At 42.8% G+C, this 27105-nt stretch overlaps 1 protein-coding gene across 1 annotated transcript; it reads left to right on the plus strand.

Annotated features, from left to right (window-relative positions):
• The first annotated feature begins 462 nt into the window (after positions 1-462).
• Positions 463-22445, plus strand: LOC115145229 (ras-related protein R-Ras-like). The gene is made up of 6 exons (XM_029686641.2): positions 463-1355; positions 1534-1621; positions 16876-16978; positions 19468-19576; positions 19837-19955; positions 20211-22445. Exons 1-6 carry the CDS (start codon positions 1269-1271, stop codon positions 20296-20298), a joined length of 594 nt encoding a protein of 197 aa, XP_029542501.1. The 5' UTR covers positions 463-1268; the 3' UTR covers positions 20299-22445.
• Positions 22446-27105: the final 4660 nt, after the last annotated feature.

Raw genomic sequence — 27105 nt, forward strand, 5'->3', positions numbered from 1 at the left:
ACCCAAACAAAAAAATAAATAAAGGGGTTATAAAACATTCCATGTGCCAGGGATCAATACACCCCCCCCCCCCCCAATATGTTGCAAAAGCAGCTTTATAGGTATACTCCCCTGCCCTAGATATATGTACACTCTGCTGTAAAATTCCTCATTAAACAAATGAATGACTAGACCTTCATACAACTGGGCTCAACGGCCAAATAAGGTAGTAAACGTAATGTAGTACACAGAATGTGTGAATACTATAGTTAACTCATTTAAAATCTGGTTTAACCGTATTGTTTCAGTTTCACGAATAAACGGTCAGTGTTAATTAAATAAACATTTTTAGAATGTATCTCATTCTAATAGAGCCTTTGCAGATTCATGAAAAGAGGGAGAAGCGTGAGAATTTATACAATGAGGAAACAGTGTCGGTAAGACACGCCTGGTTTTACATATGCATGAGATTTCGAGAAACCCTTCTTGGTTGAGAAACAAAAGTTGCCTTGGAGCGATGAAAAAATAAGTCCGTGAAGACGAGGGAAAAATGAACACATCGCCAAGAAAAACCCTGTAACTTAGACATCACAAACGTTTGTATATAATGCGTCTGCAGAGATATGTAGACGGATCAATCTCGAGATAATGCAAGTTAGGCAAGTGCGTTGAAGTTTGACGGGGTAGTTGATAATCAAGCTCATATTTTTCTTTCTTCTGGAGTCACAAAGTTGGCATCGGTAGCCTAATTTACTTAAGGCGGGTGCGGAAGGCTTTTCACCTGACAAAAATGATGTGAGATAGGCCGATAAACCGTTAGATTTTAACAATAATACTTTATTTGTTTTTTTTACCGGGTTATGTAGCGACCTATGAATTTTAGGAGCAGTAATACGAAACTATTGGGGTTAGAGGCGACTTTTGTGGATCGTTTGCAACACTGGGCCAGGCTAAAACTAAACTTTTCAATGTTACGAAATAGTATCAGAAAACGAACTATACATTTTATATTTGAGATATTGATAACCTATCGTAGGTAATTCAAGTTAAATATATTGGCGTAATACCGAGGTAAAAACCCAACTCTGCTACCTTCTCGGATTTTTCAATGAGCTAACGTTACCTTGATAAAAGTAGTTCGCTCAATCGTGGGAGAAGTGGACTTTCATTTTCCCCCCTCATCTACCCTGCGGATTACTAAATTACACTTAGTCAATAGATCCTACCAGCTAGTCAGTTTTATCATTTCGTTTTTAGACAATTATTGAAAGTATTTTACGAAACGAATCATGTCTGCTGAGGAGGAGAGATTCAAGCTGGTCGTCGTGGGCGGGGGCGGTGTGGGGAAAAGTGCCTTGACCATACAATTCATTCAGGTGAGAGAATCCCCCCAACTGTTTGGACATTGTCAACTGTGTGTTGTTTTGTTTGTCTTGAATTTGTCACATCTTCTGATGTGACTAGTATGTTGTAGTGGTCATTGAACTTTTGCATATTAACCCATATAGGCCAACCCACACAGTCTTGACCCATGCTCTCCTATCTTTTTCGCAGTCATACTTTGTATCGGATTATGACCCAACCATCGAGGACTCCTACACCAAAATATGCACAGTGGATGGGAAAGAGACACGATTAGACAGTAAGTCATACTGTAAGTTTACTGACGTTCTTTGCTCCAAGAATAGAGGGAAAGTGTAAACTACTTGAGTCGGTGAGTGAGCAAGGCCAAATCTGTCTGTATGATTCACCAACATCTGCTCTGTTATGACTTGCAGTTGGCAGATGTTGATGCTCTAAGCCAAGGTGTAGTCTTTTCACTATGCCGTAACAAAAGTGTTTCTGTCCGTCTGTGTTCATATTCAAGGAAGATAACAATATGTTAGTGCACTATGGCCTGTTGGCCCCTGTCGAGTCGGTTAACCCTGGGCATTTACATCTAAAAGGACCCATGAGGACCAACGTGAAGTTCATAGGAACATGTCAAATTGAGTGTCAAATGAAAGCGAAGTCTATATTATTATTTTTTAAATTAAGACATACGTTTTTTTTTTAGGTATTATAAATACATCAAAACACAATGTTGAAGTAAAGACCCCTGCCAACTAATATGAACACTTTATATTTAGTTACAGAGAAATGATTTGCCTTCTGTAAGTTTAAGAAACATTGCCTTGTCTTGTAATTCTGTTACCAGAAACGCATACATCTAAAATATTTTCTAAGGAGGATAATGAAAGTTCACATAAGTAACAAGCAAAGGTAGACCTAATAATTCGTTATAGGGGTTTTACTGATAACAAGTTTGTTTATGAATTATTAAGTGATTCATCAGTAACGGAATTACTGCGATTGAATTGGCTAAAATGGGAAGTCATAGTAGTCACAAACCATTTACATTTGAGTCATTTAGCAGATGCTCTTACCCAGATCGACTTACAGTAGTGAGTGAATACTTTTTTGTACTTTTTCCCATACTGGTATCAAAACCCACAACCCTGGCATTGCAAGCGCCATGCTCTACACTGAACATTTGGGTCCAATGTGGGTCACCTCCTACTGTCCTCCCTTCAACTGGCATACTGTTATCTTCTGCTCATAACTGTTTTCTTTCTCTTTCTGTCGTCTGGTGGTCAAAGCAAGACTGTGAAAACGGTCTCGACAACCGCTCTCTCTTACTCGCCCTCTTTTTCTCTCGCTCTCTTTTTCTCGCTCACTCTTTTTCTCTTTCGCTCTCTTTTTTCTTTCTCTCTCTTTCTCTCCTTTCTGCCGCTCTCTTCTTTTAATCTCTCTCCAGTTAATGTCACCTCTCCCAACTCTTACTGATACCTACCATGACACCTAACCACCTACCCTCTTTCCATTTACTATAACAAGCATCCTCAACCACTGAGCACCAACCGACAACGGACCTCCATGGATGTTGAAAAGTAATTGAAATTTGGTCAATCCGCCCAATATCTACTGTACTGAACTGTACTCTACTGTGCTGTATTGTAATGTCCAAACTTGAGAATCACCGACATCTATGATTGGTTCAGATTTGGTCTGGACCAAAACTGGTCTTGTTTGGAGGCAGAGCTCATTAGAATAATACCCAAATATGCAAAAGAAGGATATTGCATATTTCTAGCTTTTGTGTACTGGGATCGGTCCAGAGGGGTTGCGATCTATGCGGTAGCGAGGAGTGGTGTAAACAGATGACGAGTTGGCTTTGTAAGTTGCAAAAAAAATCTAAACGATATATTTAATGTTCATCGAATTGCACTCGGCCGGTTCAAGAAGGGGAAACAAAATTCAGTGCGTCGCAGCGGGATAGTGCGTCTGTATTTCCGTGATGGACCCCGGATCTGTGGATGATGAAGTATTTTATTTATTTTTATTTCACCTTTATTTAACCAGGTAGGCAAGTTGAGAACAAGTTCTCATTTACAATTGCGACCTGGCCAAGATAAAGCTAAGCAGTTGGACACATACAACAACACAGAGTTACACATGGAGTAAAACAAACCTACAGTCAATAATAAAGTAGAAAAATAAGTCTATATACAATGTGAGCAAGTGAGGTGAGATAAGGGAGGTAAAGGCAAAAAAAGGCCATGGTGGCGAAGTAAATACAATATAGCAAGTAAAACACTGGAATGATTGATTTGCAGTGGAAGAATGTGCAAAGTAGAAATAAAAATAATGGGGTGCAAAGGAGCAAAATAAATACAGTAGGGAAAGAGGTAGTTGTGGGCTATGTACAGGTGCAGTAATCTGTGAGCTGCTCTGACAGCTGGTGCTTAAAGCTAGTGAGAGATAAGTGTTTCCAGTTTCAGAGATTTTTGTAGTTCGTTCCAGTCATTGGCAGCAGAGAACTGGAAGGAGAGGCGGCCAAAGGAAGAATTGGGTTTGATGATGAATATGTAGCAAGGGCCAGCCAACGAGAGCGTACAGGTCGCAGTGGTGGGTAGTATATGGGGCTTTGGTGACTAAACGGATGGCACTAAACGGATGGCACATCCAATTTATTGAGTAGGGTATTGGAGGCTATTTTCAATGGTGTTGTCTGCGTAGAGGTGGATCAGAGACTCGCCAGTAGCAAGAGCGAGTTTGAGACATGATGAATATGTAGCAAGGGCCAGCCAACGAGAGCGTACAGGTCGCAGTGGTGGGTAGTATATGGGGCTTTGGTGACTAAACGGATGGCACATCCAATTTATTGAGTAGGGTATTGGAGGCTATTGATGTTAGACAGGCGGGCAGGTGCAGGCAGCGATCGGTTGAAGAGCATGCATTTAGTTTTTACTTATATTCAAGAGCAATTGGAGGCCACAGAAGGAGAGTTGTATGGCATTGAAGCTCGCCTGGAGGGTTGTTAACAGTGTCCAAAGAAGGGCCAGAAGTATACAGAATGGTGTTGTCTGCGTAGAGGTGGATCAGAGACTCGCCAGTAGCAAGAGCGACATGATGAATATGTAGCAAGGGCCAGCCAACGAGAGCGTACAGGTCGCAGTGGTGGGTAGTATATGGGGCTTTGGTGACTAAACGGATGGCACTAAACGGATGGCACATCCAATTTATTGAGTAGGGTATTGGAGGCTATTTTCAAAATGACATCGCCGAAGTCGAGGATTGGTAGGATGGTCAATTTTACAAGGGTGTGTTTGGCAGCATGAGTGAAGGATGCTTTGTTGCGAAATGCACTCGGCCGGTTCAAGAAGGGGAAACAAAATTCAGTGCGTCGCAGCGGGATAGTGCGTCTGTATTTCCGTGATGGACCCCGGATCTGTGGATGATGAAGTATTTTATTTATTTTTATTTCACCTTTATTTAACCAGGTAGGCAAGTTGAGAACAAGTTCTCATTTACAATTGCGACCTGGCCAAGATAAAGCTAAGCAGTTGGACACATACAACAACACAGAGTTACACATGGAGTAAAACAAACCTACAGTCAATAATAAAGTAGAAAAATAAGTCTATATACAATGTGAGCAAGTGAGGTGAGATAAGGGAGGTAAAGGCAAAAAAAGGCCATGGTGGCGAAGTAAATACAATATAGCAAGTAAAACACTGGAATGATTGATTTGCAGTGGAAGAATGTGCAAAGTAGAAATAAAAATAATGGGGTGCAAAGGAGCAAAATAAATACAGTAGGGAAAGAGGTAGTTGTGGGCTATGTACAGGTGCAGTAATATGTGAGCTGCTCTGACAGCTGGTGCTTAAAGCTAGTGAGAGATAAGTGTTTCCAGTTTCAGAGATTTTTGTAGTTCGTTCCAGTCATTGGCAGCAGAGAACTGGAAGGAGAGGCGGCCAAAGGAAGAATTGGGTTTGATGATGAATATGTAGCAAGGGCCAGCCAACGAGAGCGTACAGGTCGCAGTGGTGGGTAGTATATGGGGCTTTGGTGACTAAACGGATGGCACTGTGACGGATGGCACATCCAATTTATTGAGTAGGGTATTGGAGGCTATTTTCAAAATGACATCGCCGAAGTCGAGGATTGGTAGGATGGTCAATTTTACAAGGGTGTGTTTGGCAGCATGAGTGAAGGATGCTTTGTTGCGAAATAGGAAGCCAATTCTAGATTTAACTTTGGATTGGAGATGTTTGATGTGAGTCTGGAAGGAGAGTTTACAGTCTAACCAGCCACCTAGTTATTTGTAGTTATCCACATATTCTAAGTCAGAGCCGTCCAGAGTAGTGATGTTAGACAGGCGGGCAGGTGCAGGCAGCGATCGGTTGAAGAGCATGCATTTAGTTTTTACTTATATTCAAGAGCAATTGGAGGCCACAGAAGGAGAGTTGTATGGCATTGAAGCTCGCCTGGAGGGTTGTTAACAGTGTCCAAAGAAGGGCCAGAAGTATACAGAATGGTGTTGTCTGCGTAGAGGTGGATCAGAGACTCGCCAGTAGCAAGAGCGACATCATTGATGTATACAGAGAAGAGTCGGTCCAAGAATTGAACCCTGTGGCACCCCCATAGAGACTGCCAGAGGCCTGGACAACAGACCCTCCAATTTGAAACACTGAACTCTATCAGAGAATTAGTTGGTGAACCAGGCGAGGCAATCATTTGAGAAACCAAGGCTGTCGGGTCTGCCGATGAGGATGTGGTGATTGACAGAGTCGAAAGCCTTGGCCAGGTCAATGAATACGGCTGCACAGTGTTGTTTCTTATCGATGGTGGTTAAGATATCGTTTAGGTCCTTGAGCGTGACTGAGGTGTACCCTGAAACCAGATTGCATAGCGGAGAAGATATGGTGGGATTCGAAATGGTCGGTAATCTGTTTGTTGACTTGGCTTTCAAAGACTTTAGAAAGGCAGGGTAGGATAGATATACAGTGGGCAAAAAATTATTTAGTCAGCCACCAATTGTGCAAGGTTCTCCCACTTAAAAAGATGAGAGGCCTGTAATTTTCATCATGGGTACACTTCAACTATGACAAACAAAATGAGGGGAAAAAATCCAGAAAATCACATTGTAGGATTTTGTATGAATTTATTTGCAAATTATGGTGGAAAATAAGTATTTGGTCAATAACCAAAGTTTGTCTCAATACTTTGTTATATACCCTTTGTTGGCAATGACAGAGGTCAAACGTTTTCTGTAAGTCTTCACAAGGTTTTCACACACTGTTGCTGGTATTTTGGCCCATTCCTCCATGCAGATCTCCTCTAGAGCAGTGATGTTTTGGGGCTGTTGCTGGGCAACACAGACTTTCAACTCCCTCCAAAGATTTTCTATGGGGTTGAGATCTGGAGACTGGCTAGGCCACTCCAGGACCTTGAAATGCTTCTTACGAAGCCACTCCTTTGTTGCCCGGGTGGTGGGTTTGGGATCATTGTCATGCTGAAAGACCCAGCCACGTTTCATCTTCAATGCCCTTGCTGATGGAAGGAGGTTTTCACTCAAAATCTCACGATACATCGCCCCATTCATTCTTTCCTTTACACTGATCAGTCGTCCTGGTCCCTTTGCAGAAAAAGAGCCCCAAAGCATGATGTTTCTACCCCCATGCTTCACACTAGGTATGGTGTTTTTTGGATGCAACTCTGCATTCTTTGTCCTCCGAACACAACGAGTTGAGTTTTTACCAAAAAGTTATATTTTGGTTTCATCTGACCATATGACATTCTCCCAATCTTCTTCTGGATCATCCAAATGCTCTCTAGCAAACTTCAGACGGGCCTGGACATGTACTGGCTTAAGCAGGGGGACACGTCTGGCACTTCAGGATTTGAGTCCCTGGCGGCGTAGTGTGTTACTGATGGTAGGCTTTGTTACTTTGGTCCCAGCTCTCTGCAGGTCATTCACTAGCCCCCCCCTATGTGGTTCTGGGATTTTTGCTCACCGTTCTTGTGATCATTTTGACCCCATGGGGTGAGATCTTGCGTGGAGCCCCAGATCGAGGGAGATTATCAGTGGTCTTGTATGTCTTCCATTTCCTAATAATTGCTCCCACAGTTGATTTCTTCAAACCAAGCTGCTTACCTATTGCAGATTCAGTCTTCCCAGCCTGGTGCAGGTCTACAATTTTGTTTCTGGTGTCCTTTGACAGCTCTTTGGTCTTGGCCATAGTGGAGTTTGGAGTGTGATTGTTTGAGGTTGTGGACAGGTGTCTTTTATACTGATAAGTTCAAACAGGTGCCATTAATACAGGTAACGAGTGGAGGACAAAGGAGCCTCTTAAAGAAGTTACAGGTCTGTGAGAGCCAGATATCTTGTTTGTTTGTAGGTGACCAAATACTTATTTTCCACCATAATTTGCAAATAAATTCATAAAAAATCCTACAATGTTATTTTCTATGTGTACCTATGATGAAAATTACAGGCCTCATCTTTTTAAGTGGGAGAACATGCACAATTGGTGGCTGACTAAAGACTTTTTTGCCCCACTGTAGGTCTGTAGCAGTTTGGGTCAAGAGTGCCCCCTTTGAAGAGGGGGATGACCGCAGCTGCTTTCCAATCTTTGGGAATCTCAGACGACACGAGGTTGAACAGGCTAGTAATAGGGGTGGCAACAATTTCGGCAGATAATTTTAGAAAGGAAGGGTCCAGATTGTCTAGCCTGGCTGATTTGTAGGGGTCCAGATTTTGCAGCTCTTTCAAGTTACAGAGTTGCAAGCACATTAACCATCTACATACCCTCCTGTTATTCTCTTTTTTTCTCGCCATCCAGGTGAGTGCGCATTATCAGTCACAAGGGGGAATTTTATTCCCAGCAGATAATATCTGAGGTAGTTGACAATTTTATAGCCAGCCCCTCTCGGTCAACCGTGGCATGTTTTATTTCCCTCCCTGAGAGCTTACTGCTGATGTAGGCTATGGGGTGTTCAACCTTTCCCACTCCCTGGGAGAGGACCGCTCCGATACCGACATCCGAGGCATCCACCTGGACAATGAACTTCTCAGATAGAGTTCAGTGTGTCACATCGGAGGGCCTGTTGTCCGGACCTCTGGCAGTCTCTATGGGGGTGCCACAGGGTTCAATTCTGAGTCCGACTCTTCTCTGTATATATCAATGATGTTGCTCTTGCTGCGGGTGATTATTTGATCCACCTCTATGCAGATGACACCATTCTGTATACATCTGGCCCTTCTTTGGAGACTGTGTTAACAAACCTCCAAACAAGCTTCAACACCATACAACACTCCTTCCGTGGCCTCCAACTGCTCTTAAATGCTAGTAAAACTAAATGCATGCTCTTCAACCGATAGCTGCCCGCCCGACTAGCATCACTACTCTGGACGGTTCTGACTTAGAATATGTGGACAACTATAAATACCTAGGTGTCTGGCTAGACTGTAAACTCTCCTTCCAGACTCACATTAAGAATTTCCAGTCCAAAGTTAAATCTAGAATCGGCTTCCTATTTTGCAACAAAGCCTCCTTCACTCATGCTGCCAAACTTACCCTCGTAAAACAGATTATCCTACCGATCCTGGACTTTGGCGATGTCATTTACAAAATGGCTTCCAACACTACTCAGACTACATCCAATTTGCTATCACAGTGCTATCCGTTTTGTTACCAAAACCCCATATACTACCCACCACTGCGACCTGTATCCTCTCGTTGGCTGGTCCTCGCTACATATTCATCATCAAACCCACTGGCTCCAGGTAATCTATAAGTCTTTGCTAGGTATAGCTCCACCTTATCTCAGCTCACTGGTCACCATAGCAACGGCCACCCGTAGCACGCGCTCCAGCAGGTATATTTCACTGGTCATCACCAAAGCCAACACCTCGTTTGTCCGCCTTTCCTTCCAGTTCTCTGCTGCCAATGACTGGAACAAATTGCAAAAATCATTTAAGTTGGAGACTTATATCTCCCTCGCTAATGTTGTGTCAACTGTCAGAGCAGCTTATCGATCGCTGCAGCTGTACACAGCCCATCTGTAAATAGCCCATCCAACCAACTACCTTCCTCATCCCCGTTTTTGTCTTTCTACTCTTTTGCACACCAGTATTTTTTCTTGCACATATATCACTCCAGTGTAAATTGCTAAATTGTAATTACTTTGCCACTATTGGCCTATTTATTGCCTTACCTCAATTTGCACACACTGTATACAGATCTTTCTATTGTTATTGACTACATTTGTTTATTCCATGTGTAACTCTGTGTTGTTGTTTTTTGTCACACTGCTTTGCTTTATCTTGGCCAGGTTGCAGTTGTAAATGAGAACTTGTTCTCAACTGGCCTACCAGGTTAAATAAAGGTGAAATATATATTTTTTTAAGTCCCTGTCAAAGTCTGGTGCTCTTAGCACTGGTTTTCCGCACAGAGCTTTCTAAAAGTTTAAGGAAGCCATCTTTGCTGCTTGAGTCCATCTCACATGTGTGGGGAGGTCTTTCTTGGTCAGGTCGGACAATGGAGCGGCTATAGAGACATAATTTGGTATAAAGCACCAGTAGTAACTTGTGAGCCCTAAGAAGGATCACACCTGATTTTTATGCCTTTTGGCCACTCTTGGATAGCCTCCACTCTCTTTGTCTGGGGGCGTATGACACCACACCCAACAGTGTACCCCAGATATTCTACCTCACTTAACCCGAGCCTGCATTTCTTAGGGTTAGCTGTCAAGCCCGCTCTCCTTAGGCTTCCCAGCATGGCCCGTACCTGTTGTAGGTGCGTCTCCCAGTCTTCGCTATGGATCATCACGTTGTCGATGTAAGTGGCCACGTAGGCTCGGTGGGGTCTGAGTAGCTGTCCATTAACAGCTGTGACGTGGCGGTCTCGCTGTGAAAACCAACGGTAATTTCACGTAATGGAAAAGGCCGCCAGAGGCACCTGCATAAAGCCTTTCGTGAGATCTAGCGTAGTTATGTAGCTCGCCTTTCCCAATCGCTCTATCAGCTCATCTACCCTGGGCATTGGGTTCAAATTTGGAGATGTCGTTCAGGCTTCGGAAGTCGTTACAGAATATCACCGTTATGTCTGGCTTCGGAACGAGAACTAACAGACGTGACCATGCACTGAGACGCTTCTAACTCCCCAACCCAGCATTTCTCTGACTATTTCTTTGTCCCGCAGCATGGATTCTGTAAGGCCTTAAGTTCACTCTTTTGCCTGGCTCTGTCTATATATGATGCTGGATGAGATTTATATTCCCTTTGAGGGAAGAGAATACCTCCTGGTGTCGGACCACTAGGGCATGTAGGTCGTGCTCTTGCTGGTGTGTCAGTGACTTCACAACCTGCACCTCTAGTTGGGGTTGATCTTGTTGGACTGCGGGTTGGGAGCAGAACCTAATATCTTCATTTCTCTCATGGTACTCCTTCATAAGGTTGATGTGGTATAGCTGTTCAGGTTTTCTCCTACCTGGCTGCCTAACTCTGTAGTTTACAGGGGATACTCTTGCCATTACTTCCATTGCGCTAAGATCCAATGTACCTTATCTCCTACATAAGTCCAGGATCCCTCGGCACAGCTTCCCATTTAACAGTTAAAACAGGGAGAAGTCCATTGGCAACTGGGGTATCTCCCTAAGAGCAAACAATAAGTGAGGTAATACCATGTCCCAGTTCCTCCTGTCCCTTTCCACAACCACCTTTTATCATTGACTTTACAGTTTTATTCAAGCGTTCTCATAAACCATCTGAGGATGAAATGTGCTTGAGTGTATCTGTTTAACCTGTTACAAGGCACACAAGTCTTTCATTATGCTGGACATAAACGGGGTCCCTGGTCGGTCAAAATAGAGGAGGGTATGCCGACTCGGGAGAATATCTGAAACAACTCTTTAGCAATACCTTTTAGTGGACATATTACGCAGTGGTATGGCTTTGGGGTAGCGTGTCAAAATCAATTACCACCGGTATACAGTGGCTTGCGAAAGTATTCACCTCCCTTGGCATTTTTCCTATTTTGTTGCCTTACAACCTGGAATTAAAATAGATTTTTGGGCGGTTTGCATCATTTTATTTACACAAAATGCCTACCACTTTGAAGATGCAATTAAAAAAATTATGTAACATACAAGAAATAAGACCAAAAACATTTTGAAAACTTGAACGTACATAACTATTCACCCCCCCCGCCCCAAAGTCAGTATTTTGTAGAGCCACCTTTTGCAACAATTACAGCTGCAAGTCTCTTGGGGTATGTCTCTCTAAGCTTGGCACATCTAGCCACTGGGATTTTTTGCCCATTCTTCAAGGCAAAACTGCTCCAGCTCATTCAAGTTGGGTGGGTTCCAATGGTGTACAGCAATCTTTGTCATACCACAGATTCTCAATTGGATTGAGGTCTGGGCTTTGACTAGGCCATTCCAAGACATGTACATGTTTCCCCTTAAACCACTCGAGTGTTGCTTTAGCAGTATGCTTAGGGTCATTGTCCAGCTGGAAGGTGAACCTCCGTCCCAGTCTCAAATCTTTGGAGGACAAACAGGTTCTCTCAAGAATTACCCTGTATTTAGCGCCATCCTTCAATTCTGACCAGTTTCCCAGTCCCTGCCGATGGAAAAACATCCCCACAGCATGATGCTGCCACCACCATGCTTCACTGTGGGCATGGTGTTCTCGGGGTGATGAGGTGTTAGGTTTGCGCCAGACTTAGGGTTTTCCTTGATGGCCAGAAAGCTACATTTTAGTCTCATCTGACCAGAGTACCATCTTCCATATGTTTGGGGAGTCTCCCATATGCCTTTTGGCGAACACCAAACATCTTTGCTTGTTTTTTTCTTTAAGCAATGGCTTTTTTCTGGCCACTCTTCCGCAAAGTGTGTATGGCTTAAAGTGGTCCTGTGGACAGATACTCCAATCTCCGCTGTGGAGCTTTGCAGCTCCTTCAGGGTTATCTTTGGTATCTTTGTTGCCTCTGATTAATGGCGTCCTTGCCTGGTCTGTGAGTTTTAGCGGGCGGCCCTCTCTTGGCAGGTTTGTTGTGGTGCCATATTCTTTCAATTTAAAATAATGGATTTAATGGTGCTCTGTGGGATGTTCAATGTTTCTGATATAGTTTTACAACTCAACCCTGATCTGTACTTCTCCAACTTTGTCCCTGACCTGTTTAGAGAGTTCATTGGTCTTCATGGTGCCCCTTGCTTAGTGGTGGTGCCCCTTGCTTAGTGGTGTTGCAGACTCTGGGGCCTTTCAGAACAGGTGTGTGTATATATAACTGAGATCATGTGACACTTAGATTGCACACAGGTTAATTTTATTTAACTAATTATGTGACTTCTGAAGGTAATTGGTTGCACCAGATCTTATTTTGTGGCTTCATAGCAAAGGGGGTGACGCACCACTTTTAAAAAATTTAATTTAATTTTTACATTTTTTATTATTGGAAACATGTCTTTTTTTTCATTTCATTTCAACAATTTTGAATATTTTGTATGGCCATTACATGAAATCTAAATAAATTTAAATTACAGGTTGTAATGCAACAAAATAGGAAAACCACCAAAGGGGGATGGTGGTACAAAGCACTGTATATTCGTGCTCCCGGGCTGATTTGGGAATAGGACCTACCAGATCCATGGCTATCTACTCAAAGGGTGTTTCAATGATGGGGAGGGGGATGAGTGGGTTGCTGCGGAGGCATTATGTTTGGCACTATCACTTGTAATGTGGGGCCAGTAGAATCTACTCATGATGTGCTCTTTAGTTTTGTCTACTGCCAAGTGGCCTCTCAACACATGCGCCACGTACCGTACCATGTCTCTATATGCTCTAGGCCCCTTCTCTTAACCACCAGTACTGTAAGCCCTTTATGAAGTAATAAGGGGGATTGACGTTCTCCATGTGCTTCCCATCCATCACCTTCACTCTGTGTTGCGCCGAGACCAGGTCTGGGTCCTGCAGCTGTGTGGTGCTAAACTGTCCTGTCAACTCATCAGATAAATTAACATCTTGGCTGTATATTCTCACTGGGGCCCGTGCGGGCCCTTGGTCTCCTCCGCTCTCCGTTGTGAGATCTGAGCATGTATCCTCCGGTCTTTTCTTGAAACAGCTGCCTGTGCCTCTGATCTTGAATTTCATTTTCTTCCTCCCCTGCTCTTGATCTGGGTGACTTCTCCCTGGAGTGCTAGTGGGGCATATCGGTTGCGTGCCTTTTGGGGATGTGTTTTCTCTGAGTGTGCCAGTGACTGCTTTGCATTGCTTACACGCACTGGTGCGGTCTTGGGGCTGCTCTGTTTAATCCGCCACAAACTCTCAAACAAATTAGCCTCTCCCTAGCAGTACTGATAATTGGTTCACAACCCCCACCTTCATAGTTACTCCACGAGGCAAGTGCACTAACGTAACCTGCGCCAGTGTCCCCATGGATACAGGAGACTGACATCTGTTCCTGACATAAATCTCCCTCCTGTACTAAGTGTGACCGAACTAGGGTAATCTTACATCGCTTCTGCATCCTCTCCTTGGACTTTTAATACCGGGGCTCCCTCTACGGTCCAACACTGCGGGGATAGATTACATGGATGTGCACCCCTTGAACCGGAGGAAGGCTCAGTGGGCACCAGACACACCGTCTCTCTCCAACCCCTGGTCAGCCATATTAGTTGATACATTTGGGCTCTTGCTGACAGCCCTGACTCGTTGCTATCAAAGGTCAACTCGTGGAAACGCTTGGCCTGTGGATTCAGACGGCACCGGGATAAGATTTAGGCTTTTAGTTCCCTGCATCTGCAGGATCCAGGTTGAAATACACAGCCTGCACACACCCAGAAAGAAAGGGGGCCAGCATCCCTGCCCACCGCTCTGGGGCCCATAGTTCTCATAGTGATATAAAAAATGCCTTACCTTTGATCTTCTTCTGTTGGCACTCCAAAAGGTCCCAGTTAAATGGCTCATTCTTCCAAAAACCAGCCTGAAACTCTTTCTAAAGACTGTTGACATCTAGTGGAAGCCCTTGGAACTGCAATCTGGGAAGACTTGGCCTTATAATAAAAGTGATAGCCATGGAAATAGTGTAGGGGGGGGGTTGTCCTTGGAGTTTCGCTTGCCATATCAGTTCTGTTACACTCAGACATAATTTTAACGGTTTTCTATCCAAATCCAAATTTAAGTGTTTTCTATCCAAATCTGGCAGATTCACAAAACATGAATGCCTCGTTTGTAAATTATGTCCAACCCTCGGACATAATTTACAAACGAGGCATTCATGTTCAGTGAATCTGCAAGATCAGAGGCAGTAGGGATGACCAAGGGTGTTCTCATGATAAGTGCGTGAATTTGAACATTCCTCCTTTCCTGCTAAGCATTCAAAATGTAACAAGTACTTTTAAAAAATTGTGCTGTCTGGTTTGCTTAAGGAATTTGAAATGATTTAATTCTAAGTATATTTAAAACCAAATACTTTTAGATTTTTACTCAAGTAGTATTTTACTGGGTGACTTTTACCTTTTAATAGAAAATGACTCAAGTATCTTTACTTTTACTCAAGTCTGAAATTTGGGTACTTTTTCCACCACTGCACGCAAGCTCTTCCTCTTTTAAGCTGTTCTTTGTCTTTTGTCTCTGTCCTCTTCTGTCGTTTTATCCTCTTTGTTCTATATTTGTCCCCCACACCTCTGGATGGTTCAGGATACATCACCATGAAGAGAATGATATTCATATCCATAATTATGCATTCCTGTATAGTACAGATCAGGGATGTAAATCCACTTCACTCACCTACTGTTATTCAATAAACAAAATATTTTATTTTAAACTCAAGGTGTCCTGTCATAACTGACACCCCATTCTTTCAGCAGACATCTTTGAATCTTAATTCGGAGCAGATATTTAACCGTTTTTGGAAAATGTGGTCGCATAAAATCAGTTTATCATAATTATTTTTAGAAACTTTGCATCTGCTCAGTTCTATCAGTAAATGTGTTTTTGTGAAACGTTCTATGTAGATTGTGCATAGTTGTATGGTTTGAACTTTTAAATCAATATTTTTTGTTTTGCATACATTTTAAAGTGAAAATCTGAGCTGAAGCGTAATTCCTACTGACACAAAAGGAGGGTGTTGCGTTTGTCAGTGAGCCTTCCTTGCACCCTCCTGCATTTGTTACTATGTTGCATCTACAGTGCATTCGGAAAGTATTCAGATCACCTGACTTTTTCCATATTTTGTTATTAAAGCCTTGTTCTAAAATTCATGCAATTATTTTTTCTCATCTTTAATTTTGTATTTTTTTTTCACCTTTATTTAACCAGGTAGGCAAGTTGAGACACAAGTTCTCATTTACAATTGCATCCTGGCCAAGATAAAGCAAAAGTAAATAGCAAGTAAAACACTGGAATGGTAGATTTGCAGTGGAAGAATGTGCAACGTACAAATAAAAATAATGGGGTGCAAAAGAGAAAAATAAATACAGTAGGGGAAGAGGTAGTTCTTTGGGCTAAAACACAATACCCCATAATGACAAAGCAAAAAGAGGTTTTAGCAATTTTTTTCAATTGCATAATAAAAAATTAAAGCTTATTTACATAAGTATTCAGACCCTTTGCTATGAGACTCAAGATTAATCGCCGGTGCATCCTGTTTCCATTGGTCATCCTTGAGATGTTTCTTCAACTTGTTTTGGAGTCTACCTGTGGTAAATTCAGTTGATTGGACATGATTTGGTGAGGCACACATCTGTCTATTTAAGGTCCCACAGTTGAAAGTGCATGTCAGAGCAGAAACCAAGCCATGAGGTTGAAGGAATTCTAGAGAGAGCTCTGAGACAGCATTGTGTTGAGGCACAGGTCTGGGTAAGAGTACCAAAAAATCTCTGCAGCATTGAAGGTCCCCATGAATACAGTGGCCTCCATCATTCTTAAATCGAAGAAATTTGGAACCACCAAGACTCTTCCCGGCCAAACTGAGCAACTGGGGGTGAAGGGCCTTGGTCAGGGAGGTGACCCAGAACACAATGGTCACTCTGACAGAGTTCCTCTGTGGAGATGGGATAGCCTTCCAGAAGGACAACCATCGGTGCAGCACTCCACCAATCAGGCCTTTTATTGTAGTGGCCAGTCGGAAGCCACTCCTGGCTGTCTATTCTCACCATTTGGCACCTAAAGGACCCTCAGACCATAAGATATACGTTTCTCTGGTTTGATGAAACCAAGATTGAACTCTTTGGCCTGAATGCCATCACATCTGGAGGAAACCTGGCTCCATCCCTACAGTGAATCATGGGGGGGGCATTATGCTGTGGGGATGTTTTTCAGCGGTAGAGACTAGGAGACTAGTCAGGATCGAGGGGAATATGAATGGAGCAAAGTACAGAGATCCTTGATTGAAACTGACTCAGGACTTCTGACTGGGGTATTGTTTGTAGATTGATGTGTGTGTGGGGGGTCTGAAAGGTCAAGGGGTCTGAATACTGTCCGAATGCACAGTATGTCACTATACATATTTATCCCTGTGTACGTACATCTGAATCTCTCTCTCTCTGTGTGTGTGTGTCTGTCAGTCTTGGACACAGCAGGTCAAGAGGAGTTTGGGGCAATGAGGGAGCAGTACATGCGCTCAGGAGAAGGCTTCTTGCTGGTGTTCGCTCTGAATGACACTGGCAGGTAAGAATCGTCTGGGTGAATGCATCCACCCAGACAATCTCGAGTCATAGGCAAGCTGTAGATTCAAAGCAGTATTCCCAACTACACAACATACTATGAAGTCCTCAGAGCTAAAGCATTTGTCAGGGCTACAGTACTCAAGGTTTCAGGAAGGCAACGTCACTGTATGCAATTAGGGATGCAAATTTTGGTAAATTTAGCTGCCAACTAACTGACCCTCATTAACCAGTCCAACGAAGGGTAAAAAAAATTCTGAACATTAAAATGACCAACAGAAAATACTATCAGAGATATGTATATAATGATGAGATGCTTATGTTTCCGCTCTAACAATGGGAGTCGTCCCAAGGCAGGAAAGCAGGCGACAATCTTAGGTCCAAAATAAGCCCATAGAAACACGTTGGACAGTATTTTGGACAGATTTTGGCGCCTTGCCTCTTCCTCTCTGATACTATGCATGCATATGCATACAAGGACCGGACATTTTTCATTAATGGCTTATGGCAAGTGGGAGGCTCGCTTTACGAGTTGAGATTGAGAAATAAAAATAGCTCCTTTTTAGTCATGGCCACAAGGTTTTAACACGCGGTTGCATTTAGAATTGTTGTTTGTTGTGCAATGAGTGGGCTTACAAATGCAGGTTTCACTCCAGTAGCCTACAGGCTTTTTGAGGAGCTACTCTCGCGCTGTCTGGTAGGCTATTCCTCTCCGCAAACTAGGCTCTCTGTATGCTGTGCACATGTGATACATTTTATTTATGACGACTATTGAAAATACACATGAGGCAATTTTAATTTAAAAAATTATGCAAAGTAACCTATAGACCCAGGTTCCCCAAAACTTGCGGCCCAAATGTGGCCTGTGGGTGGTTTTATTTGCCCCCCCTCCCCCACCCCCCAGTTTTCTGAGCAATAAATACATTTGAATTTTCATTGTTGGACATAAGACTATATAAACACCAGGAAATCGGCTCCAAGTGAGTTTTTTTTTATTTTGGAAATATATTCCCATGCATTATAGAGATGTGATCATATTCAAATAATAATCATTACAAATAATTGATTGGATTTATATTGCACTTTTCTACCAGCTGAGGTACACAAAGCACTTTTATATAGTCAGGGGAAGACTCCCCTCACCCACCTCAGTGATGCACAGCGACCACTACACATCAGGTGGAGAGGTGAGGAGTGATGTATGCGATTAGGAATGAAGGGGATGATTAAGTGGCCATGATGGAATGTGGCCAGGTAGAACATTTTGCCATGACAACGGGGTGAACACCCCTACTCTTACAATAAGCGCCAAGGGATTTTGAATAACCACAGAGTCAGGACACGCGTTTAACATCCCATCCAAAAGACAGCACCCTACGCAGGGCAATGTTCCCAAATGTAATCAAGGTTTGAAATTATTATTTTAGTCAAAATGTATATCTGTTCTTGTCGTACTATTTACAGTCTAACTTTTTAAAATTATGTTCTGTCCCCCCGTCTGTTCAAGAAAAATTGGCCAGCGGCTGAATCTAGTTGATGATCCCTGTATAGACCAATAAGCATGACTGGTCAAATACATTTTTGGCTGCTAACCGATTTAACGGTTAACCGTTAACATCCCTATTTGCGACGCAAACGCAGCACACTCATGATCATTTATTCATTCCTTGAGGTATTGAGGCATTCAAGCCATGGTCAGTATTACTCTTAGTCTATACTGTGTTTTCTGGTTTCGGCCGTGCAACACTAATCAAAGAGTGCTACAGTAACTAGGGGAAGTGAGACTTGTTATAGGCGTTCACCTCTCATAAGTGTCGCATTCATGACATGGTGTCAAATACAGGTAGCGTAATGAGCTGCTGTAGTAGTTCTCTCTGAATTGAAAGGTGGATGGGTGCAATTGCACCTTAACAGAGTTCATGTGTGCCGTTAGTTTAGATTAGTTGGGAAGCTCCTATGAATTGCAACAAACCCTTGCCCTCTTATGGGGTCCTAAAGGTGCACTGCAGAAGTTCTGTCCCCATGCGGCGACGAGTCTAAGTACAAACACAACATTCTAAGAACATATGTAGAGCTTAGCCTAATATAACAATTGTCTGTATTTATTTATGAACTGTACCTTTCCCCCCAGACTTGACTCCTGCCAGGTCACACAGGATGCCTGGCTTGATTTGGCAGGGTTCGATAGATGTCCTTTGTGTCCTGGTAGGACACAGGCTACCCCTCCCACTTCTAGTGTTTGTTGTCATGTTTGAATGTTTGTTGTCACTGTGCTGTCATCTTGGTACATTTTAAAATAAGAGTATACAATTCAACAAACAAAAAAGAAGTTGGATTTATGCAAATTAATGTGCCTCTGTTTTAGGGGGTATATACACTTGTTGTTTTTTTACAGTAAATTGAATTAATGTATTACACCTTTAAGGACATAAAGCACTTGTGATCAGTTCCTAATGTGTTCTCGTTTTGACCACTTTCCTTCCCTTTTTTCAGTTACAATGAGATCCACAAGTTCCACACCCAGATACTGAGAGTGAAGGACCGGGATGACTTCCCCATGGTGCTGGTGGGGAACAAGGCTGACCTGGACCAGTCGAGAGTGGTACTGGTCTTCATTGTTAAAAGAGATCTTCTGCTAGCTTTAATGCCAATTTAGATCCTACTGGTTCAAAATCTCAGGCCTTGAAAATACGTTTGAGTTGCCAACAGGTGGCGAGTGGCTACAAGTGTTTCTTTGGCTAGATCTAATAGCAACTTCTTAATCTTACACAGTTTAAAGGAATGAGGAAATGAAACTCGCCTGGCGAGCAGCTCGCTTTTAACCTGAGTGCATGTACCTCTCTCTCTCTGTACTGCCCGTAGATCTCCAGAGAGGAGGCCCAGGGCTTTGCCAGAGAGAACAGGATCCATTACATGGAGGCCTCGGCTAAGAACCGCTACAACGTAGACGAAGCCTTCCTGGAGGTGGTGCGAGCTATAAGGTAATGTCACAACGTTAACAGCTAGCTGCAAGGTAGGCTGTTTTAAATATTTTATTATGTTGCAGAAAGCTGTAAGGTACTTTTTAATAGGTCATCATGTTTATAGCTAGATGATTAGAAGAGTTGGTGACTAGAGGAAAAGTTGAGGGACAGATGTTGTGGTGTCCATTATAGCCTGCTCCTGAGTCGAAGCATCCAATGCTCTTTCCCTCACTCTCTCTCTCTCTTTTCATTCTCTTTTTTTTTTAAACACAGAAAGTTTCAGGAGACTGAGAGTCCCCCTCTACCTGCAAACCACACAGGAAAACGGAAGAGCGATGGCTGCCCCTGCACCCTCCTTTAACGGTCCCCTCCACTGTTGTCACAGAGACCAAAACCTCCTCACCTCACCACTGATGCAAGTCTTATCTGACTTACCTGGAGGGAAATGGGAAAATTGGGCAAGGGGGGGAGAGATATACACTTGGAAATGCAAAAAAAACTGTTTGGTGAATGGGGCAGGGATGTGTGTGTGTGGGAGAGCTTGCTTACGTTAATGGTGGGCAAAGTGGTGTTACATTTTTATGGTTTCATTCACACATAGAAATTAGCATCTTCAAACTTTTTTTTTTATATACTTTTTGTATTTACGGTTTTGTTATTTCATTATTGAGTAAGGATGTAAAGGGAGGCATTGAGCTAGATGAGAAGAGAGCAAGAGATGAGTCCACAGCCTGAAGAAAGAGTGAGAGAGGAGGGATGGTAAGGGGGAGATCTCACAGATACTGTGTTTTAGGTGGCCTCCTACATTGGGTCAACCTGATGTAAATCACTGGTTTGACGTTGCTGGAAGGAATGGGATCATTTAGAAACTAGAGGGTGCTGTTATTCATACCTACAACAGAAAAGGAAGGGAGCCCAGTTAAACTGACTAGACAAATTGGATTTTTGAAAAACCGCATGGAAACGAGTGAGATAAAGAATAAGCAGAATGAGAGTGGAAACAAATGTTTGAAACACTGGTATTTTTTCACGGTGTAGTATCCATGACCACATAATATATATTTTTTGCACAACTTCAACTTACGGACTGGTAGGAAAAAGTAGTTTGACACTAAAGTACTATTGTTTATTTTAAAATGATTGGGTGGAAGTTTAGGCGTGTCCAGGTACTTTTTGTCTGCATACAGGTGTAGGCCTGCTTTTTAAGTCATTTTTATTGTAATGCTGTTTGCAATTTTTTTGTCACACTGCTTACCAGCCATGTACATCAAGGAGTTCGTTTTTGAACTGTATTAAATGAATGAGTCAAAGCTAATGAAGATCTGTTGAAAAGCTGCAGACAAGGCATCATTCCTATCAACCAAAATACTTGTGGGTCCAACAATGACAAATGCAGTGTATTTATAATTTTGGTGTTATGTAAAGTTCAATAGTATACAGGGTTAACTGAATTAACAACAGTGACCGAATGTAATATGGCATTTTTTGCGGTATGGCCTCGTCTCCGGGGATTGCTCCTCAGAGCCAGATGCTGATGACGGGTAGCCCTACACTGGGCAGCTGGCATCGGAAACCAACCCCGCTGCCCGTTATTATAACTGGGGGAGGGGATGGTTGTCGACAACTGTTGATGAGAAAGTGAGAGAACATGGGTAAGTTGACATATAAATAAATCGTAAGATTGCCCATTGGTTGCGAGAGAGGACGGTGCTAATTAAAAGTGTGAGCTCATAAGCTGAACAGCAGGCATGAGGAATGTGCATTATTGTGCCGTGCTTATGGGATATAAAGTAAATAATGAATTACATTCCGGACGTGGCTAATAGGAAAGAGAAGGACGCTATGCTGATGATAATACGTTCGTATTCATTCCCACTATGCACATATAATTATGTTGTGCTTCAAGTTAACCAAGCATTCAGACCAGCCTTCCTGATTGAACTTCCGTAAACTACATTTGTCATGAAGTAACTTGTTTGTTTAGAGAGGATGTGTAGCACTAGTCCTGCAAACCTTCATATAGATGTAATTAACAGTTAGCCTACTTTTCCCCTGGGTGATATTTCACACAAAGCAGGATAGCCATCTACATTTCTGAAAGATTCTGAATATGTTCCATATTTGCGAGTTGATTCAGACTCAATTCTGTGACCCTAAAAATATTTTAGATGTTTTGATGAATAATTTGACTTCTCAAAACTGGCAATCTTATTTTATTTGTGAAATAGAACCCTGTTGATGATGTAGGATCAACGTTTGTCCCCCATTTGTTCTTTACCTAATTCTAGAATAATCCATTGACTCTGTGTTTATTACTGTAGTCTAATAAGCCACAACATACAATTGTACTTAAGTCTGTTCTTTGTAATAATTTTTAACAGCAAAGAGCAGTTTGTATTCGTATACCAATGAATCTCAAACTATATCTAACTTGCACCCTGTAATCTGCCGGTATCTGCCATGTGTATTTTGTACTGAAATAAACCAAATACTTTTTTTTACACATTACACTTTTTATATGTTATTACCTAAATCTAGATATTTTGCTCAGAATGTGTCAGAATGAAATAGGGCAGCTGGTTTATCTGGACAACCCCAACTTTTTTTCTACTTTACTATTTATCTTCAACAGCATTGGTGAACACTTAGTGATAGGAAAGAAGTAGCAAATCTCAGTTTGGCCCGAGGTCAAATGTGATAAAAAAAAAAAAAATGGAACTTCTGATGAATGCAATGAGAAAAGGAGCATGTAAATGTACAGATAAATAAAAAGGACTGTTTTGAATTGGGATTGTGACAATTCAATGTACTCAAGCATGCACTTATCTGATGTTCATTCTCAAAAATATTATGTATGGTAGGTGGCCTGTGTGGTAATAGCCGGCATGGGTTCGAATCCGTCTCACTGCCCTTTGATTCGCCCTCCCCATCTTTCCAACACTGTTCTATCGCTTCAATAAAAGCTAAAAAAATATATATAAAGTTTTAAAAAATACCTTTAACCCTAGTGTAGTGTTCAGGTCTGTGGAACCCATTTTCAATGTTTACTAAAAGATAAATTATACAATTAATAATTTTTTCAACCTGAGACTCATTGGACTTGGCTCATTTTCTGTGAACATGTAAAAGAACACATTTTCATTGAGTCTGTCATGCACTGCACCCCCCCCCCCCCCCTGCACATTTATATTACATATGTGGTGTTTGAGTCCACTGGACCCGAGGGTAATACAAGTGTAGGTGAAAACCGGTAATAGTTAAACAAGGTTTGCTGTGTGCCTTCACTCTGCCTTGCTCCTCCCCGAGCCTGCTGTTTCAACATAGCACCAATAACCTGTCTCCTGCTGTCTTGCACTCTTTACCCTTTTGTAGTGTGTAAAACTACACAATGTCTTGCGAGAACCTGAACAATGTTATTACATTACATTATTTTGATACATTGTAAAAAATTAAGTATTTCCCACACTCTACCCCAACCAGGTGCACATTGGAGGAGGGACACAACAAATAGCTTTGCATGTGTAGCTCCTTGTCACAATCGATCAGTATGGCAAGAATGATCTCTGCTCAGAGGGCCCTTAAAATTATTTTCGCAGAGAGAGAAGCTAGTGTGGAAGGAGTTTTCCGAAATATGAGGATCATGTTTCTGTCTATTCAGAGTCTGACAGTGAGTTGGAAGGAGAGGATGAGATTGACCCTCAGCATTCCCCAGGACCAGCCCATCAGCAACCAGCTCATCAGCCTGCAGGAGGAGAAATATGTATGTTAAAAAAATGTGAAATTGAATGGTCTTCTTGGCCAAGGAATGAGCCACCCGCATGGCTGCCAATGTGATAAGGATGCAACCAGGGCCGACGCGGATGGCGGTTACTCATGTGCAGGACATAGTCTTATTTTGAACTGTTCATTCCAGGCTCCATCCACAAAATCATTCTGGACTGCACTAATTTGGAGGGAAAAGTGGATTTTTGGAGAGTGATGGAAGGAGAGAGACCATTTACATGCATACTTTGGGGTTCTTATTCTTGCTGGTGTTTTCAGATCCAATGGGGAATCCCTGTGGGATGCAGAAGCTGGCAGATAACTTTTCTGTGCAACAATGTCTCTTGAAGACTTCCACATTATTTCCAGGATTATCCGCTTCGATAACTGAGACACCAGACCAGCTTGGCGGCAGAGAGACAAGCCAGCTGTAATCAGGTCAGTGTGGGACAAGTGGGTGTACCGCCTTCCCCTGTTTTACAACCCTGTGCCAAACGTTAGGCAGTGCTCTACTTTCCGGCTACCCGGATAAAGCACTAAATAAACTTCAGTTAGTGCTAAATACGGCTGCTAGAATCCTGACTAGAACCAAAAATTTGATCATATTACTCCAGTGCTAGCCTCCCTACACTGGCATCCTGTCAAGGCAAGGGCTGATTTCAAGGTTTTACTGCTAACCTACAAAGCATTACATGGGCTTGCTCCTACCTATCTCTCTGATTTGGTCCTGCCGTACATACCTACACGTACGCTACGGTCACAAGACGCAGGCCTCCTAATTGTCCCTAGAATTTCTAAGCAAACAGCTGGAGGCAGGGCTTTCTCCTATAGAGCTCCATTTTTATGGAACGGTCTGCCTACCCATGTCAGAGATGCAAACTCGATCTCAACCTTTAAGTCTTTATTGAAGACTCATCTCTTCAGTGGATCATATGATTGAGTGTAGTCTGGCCCAGGAGTGGGAAGGTGAACAGAAAGGCTCTGGAGCAACGAACCGCCTTTGCTGTCTCTGCCTGGCCGGTTCCCCTCTTTCCACTGGGATTCTCTGCCTCTAACCCTATTACAGGGGCTGAGTCACTGGCTTACTGGGGCTCTCTCATACCGTCCCTGGGAGGGGTGCGTCACCTGAGTGGGTTGAGTCACTGATGTGGTCATCCTGTCTGGGTTGGCGCCCCCCTTGGGTTGTGCCGTGGCGGAGATCTTTGTGGGCTATACTCAGCCTTGTCTCAGGATGGTAAGTTGGTGGTTGAAGATATCCCTCTAGTGGTGTGGGGGCTGTGCTTTGGCAAAGTGGGTGGGGTTATATCCTTCCTGTTTGGCCCTGTCCGGGGGTGTCCTCGGATAGGGCCACAGTGTCTCCTGACCCCTCCTGTCTCAGCCTCCAGTATTTATGCTGCAGTAGTTTGTGTCGGGGGGCTAGGGTCAGTTTGTTATATCTGGAGTACTTCTCCTGCCCTATTCGGTGTCCTGTGTGAATTTAAGTGTGCTCTCTCTAATTCTCTCTTTCTCTCTTTCTTTCTCTCTCTCGGAGGACCTGAGCCCTAGGACCATGCCTCAGGACTACCTGACATGATGACTCCTTGCTGTCCCCAGTCCACCTGGCTGTGCTGCTGCTCCAGTTTCAACTGTTCTGCCTTATTATTATTCGACCATGCTGGTCATTTATGAACATTTGAACATCTTGGCCATGTTCTGTTATAATCTCCACCCGGCACAGCCAGAAGAGGACTGGCCACCCCACATAGCCTGGTTCCTCTCTAGGTTTCTTCCTAGGTTTTGGCCTTTCTAGGGAGTTTTTCCTAGCCACCGTGTTTCTACACCTGCATTGCTTGCTGTTTGGGGTTTTAGGCTGGGTTTCTGTACAGCACTTTGAGATATCAGCTGATGTACGAAGGGCTATATAAATACATTTGATTTGAGTGAGTGAGTGATGTTTGTCAAATTCCTGAACTAAGTGATTTCAGCATTCTAGATTGCAGCTGGTAGCAACAAGAAGAAGTGATGCGATGTTTGTCCACCCATGTCTTGATTATAAGTGAGTTTTGTTTACAATTACAAGCAATGTGATCTAGCAGAGGTAAATGGCAAATATTAACTATGTATGCTGTCTATATTGTTTGTAATTGATGTGTCAACATCTAAGTGTTGTTATGTAAATTGTTATGGCTGTATTGATTTAAAAACCCAATAATGTTGTGGGTCTATCTGACCTGTGAACATTGGGTGAATACAAAAACATGAACACCACACAAGGATTAAAATATATTCTGCATAGAGGTCTACCTGGTTTTGGGGGACCGCCACATGAGGGCAGAACAATACCAAATTCCACTGCCCTAAGGGTTATCTCTTTTCCCATCATACCTATGAATGGATGATAAGGCTCCTGTTTCAAATCCTGGCGGATTTAGTTATAGGCGACATGGGCAACCCAAAAAATTGGAATGGTGACATTTGCGGATCGGTTTTCTATCACTCTTTTCCACGTCACGTCAATGATATCATGTCAACGTGTGGGACTGTGGGTCAACTAACCTTGTCGGAGTGGGCGCCCTGATTCTAGTTTGTGAGCTAGGCAGGCTACTTCCTAGGCAGGTCTCCCACTCAGAAGTATGAGATGGGGAGGGGGAAGGTCTCCCCACTGGAAGCCTGTGGTAAGGGGCTATGAAATAGCGCACCTCTAACTTGGTAGAGGACTAATGCAATTAGTAAAATCAGTCACACTACGAAATGCTACCAAATAAACCACAATTCATTCATAATACTGTGAATATATAGTTTCACAGACATATTGTCGCATTTTTTTCTGGTTTGTGCGAAATGTAACGGATGTGAAACGGCAAGCTTTAGTTAGCGGTGGTGGGCGCTTAAATAGCGTTTCAATCAGTGACGTCACTTTCTCTGAGACCTGGAAGTAGTGGTTCCCCTTGCTCTGCAAGGGCCGCGGCTTTTGTGGAGCGATGGTTAACGATGCTTCGTGGGTGACTGTTGGTGTCTGGTTCGTGCCCGGGGGCCTGTTGCACAAAACTAGGATAAGGGATTAAGCCAGGATATCTTGGTGATCCTGGCTCAATTGATCCGTAATCCGGTTGCACTAAAGATGGATAGGGGGCAGGAGGATATGTTATGGTATAAATTACCATGGAGATTTATTCTGTGGAGCTAGCCTGCTCCAGACCAGGCTAAATTCCAGGATCTATTTAATCTCATCCCTAATGTCAGTCAGCAGTCACCACAAATGGAAACCAATAGTTATTTCACTGCTCACTATACATTGTTATCACATATAACTAGACCCACTGTTATTTAAACGTTTGTGATCATTAATTTCAATGATTTTGGATAAAAAAGGATTTTTAGATGATGTTGCTATCATTAGATAATTTACAGTTTCCCATAGACTATA

This window comes from Oncorhynchus nerka, linkage group LG17, assembly GCF_034236695.1.
Source record: "Oncorhynchus nerka isolate Pitt River linkage group LG17, Oner_Uvic_2.0, whole genome shotgun sequence".
In the NCBI taxonomy this organism is placed as follows: Eukaryota; Metazoa; Chordata; class Actinopteri; order Salmoniformes; family Salmonidae; genus Oncorhynchus; species Oncorhynchus nerka.

Bases quoted from the DNA above. Each gene is read 5' to 3' on its own strand.
- LOC115145229 (XM_029686641.2), top strand. From the start codon at position 1,269: ATGTCTGCTGAGGAGGAGAGATTCAAGCTGGTCGTCGTGGGCGGGGGC. The intron at 1,356-1,533 runs GTGAGAGAATCC...TCTTTTTCGCAG, and splicing joins TGACCATACAATTCATTCAG to TCATACTTTGTATCGGATTA. The intron at 19,956-20,210 runs GTAATGTCACAA...TTTTAAACACAG, and splicing joins GAGGTGGTGCGAGCTATAAG to AAAGTTTCAGGAGACTGAGA.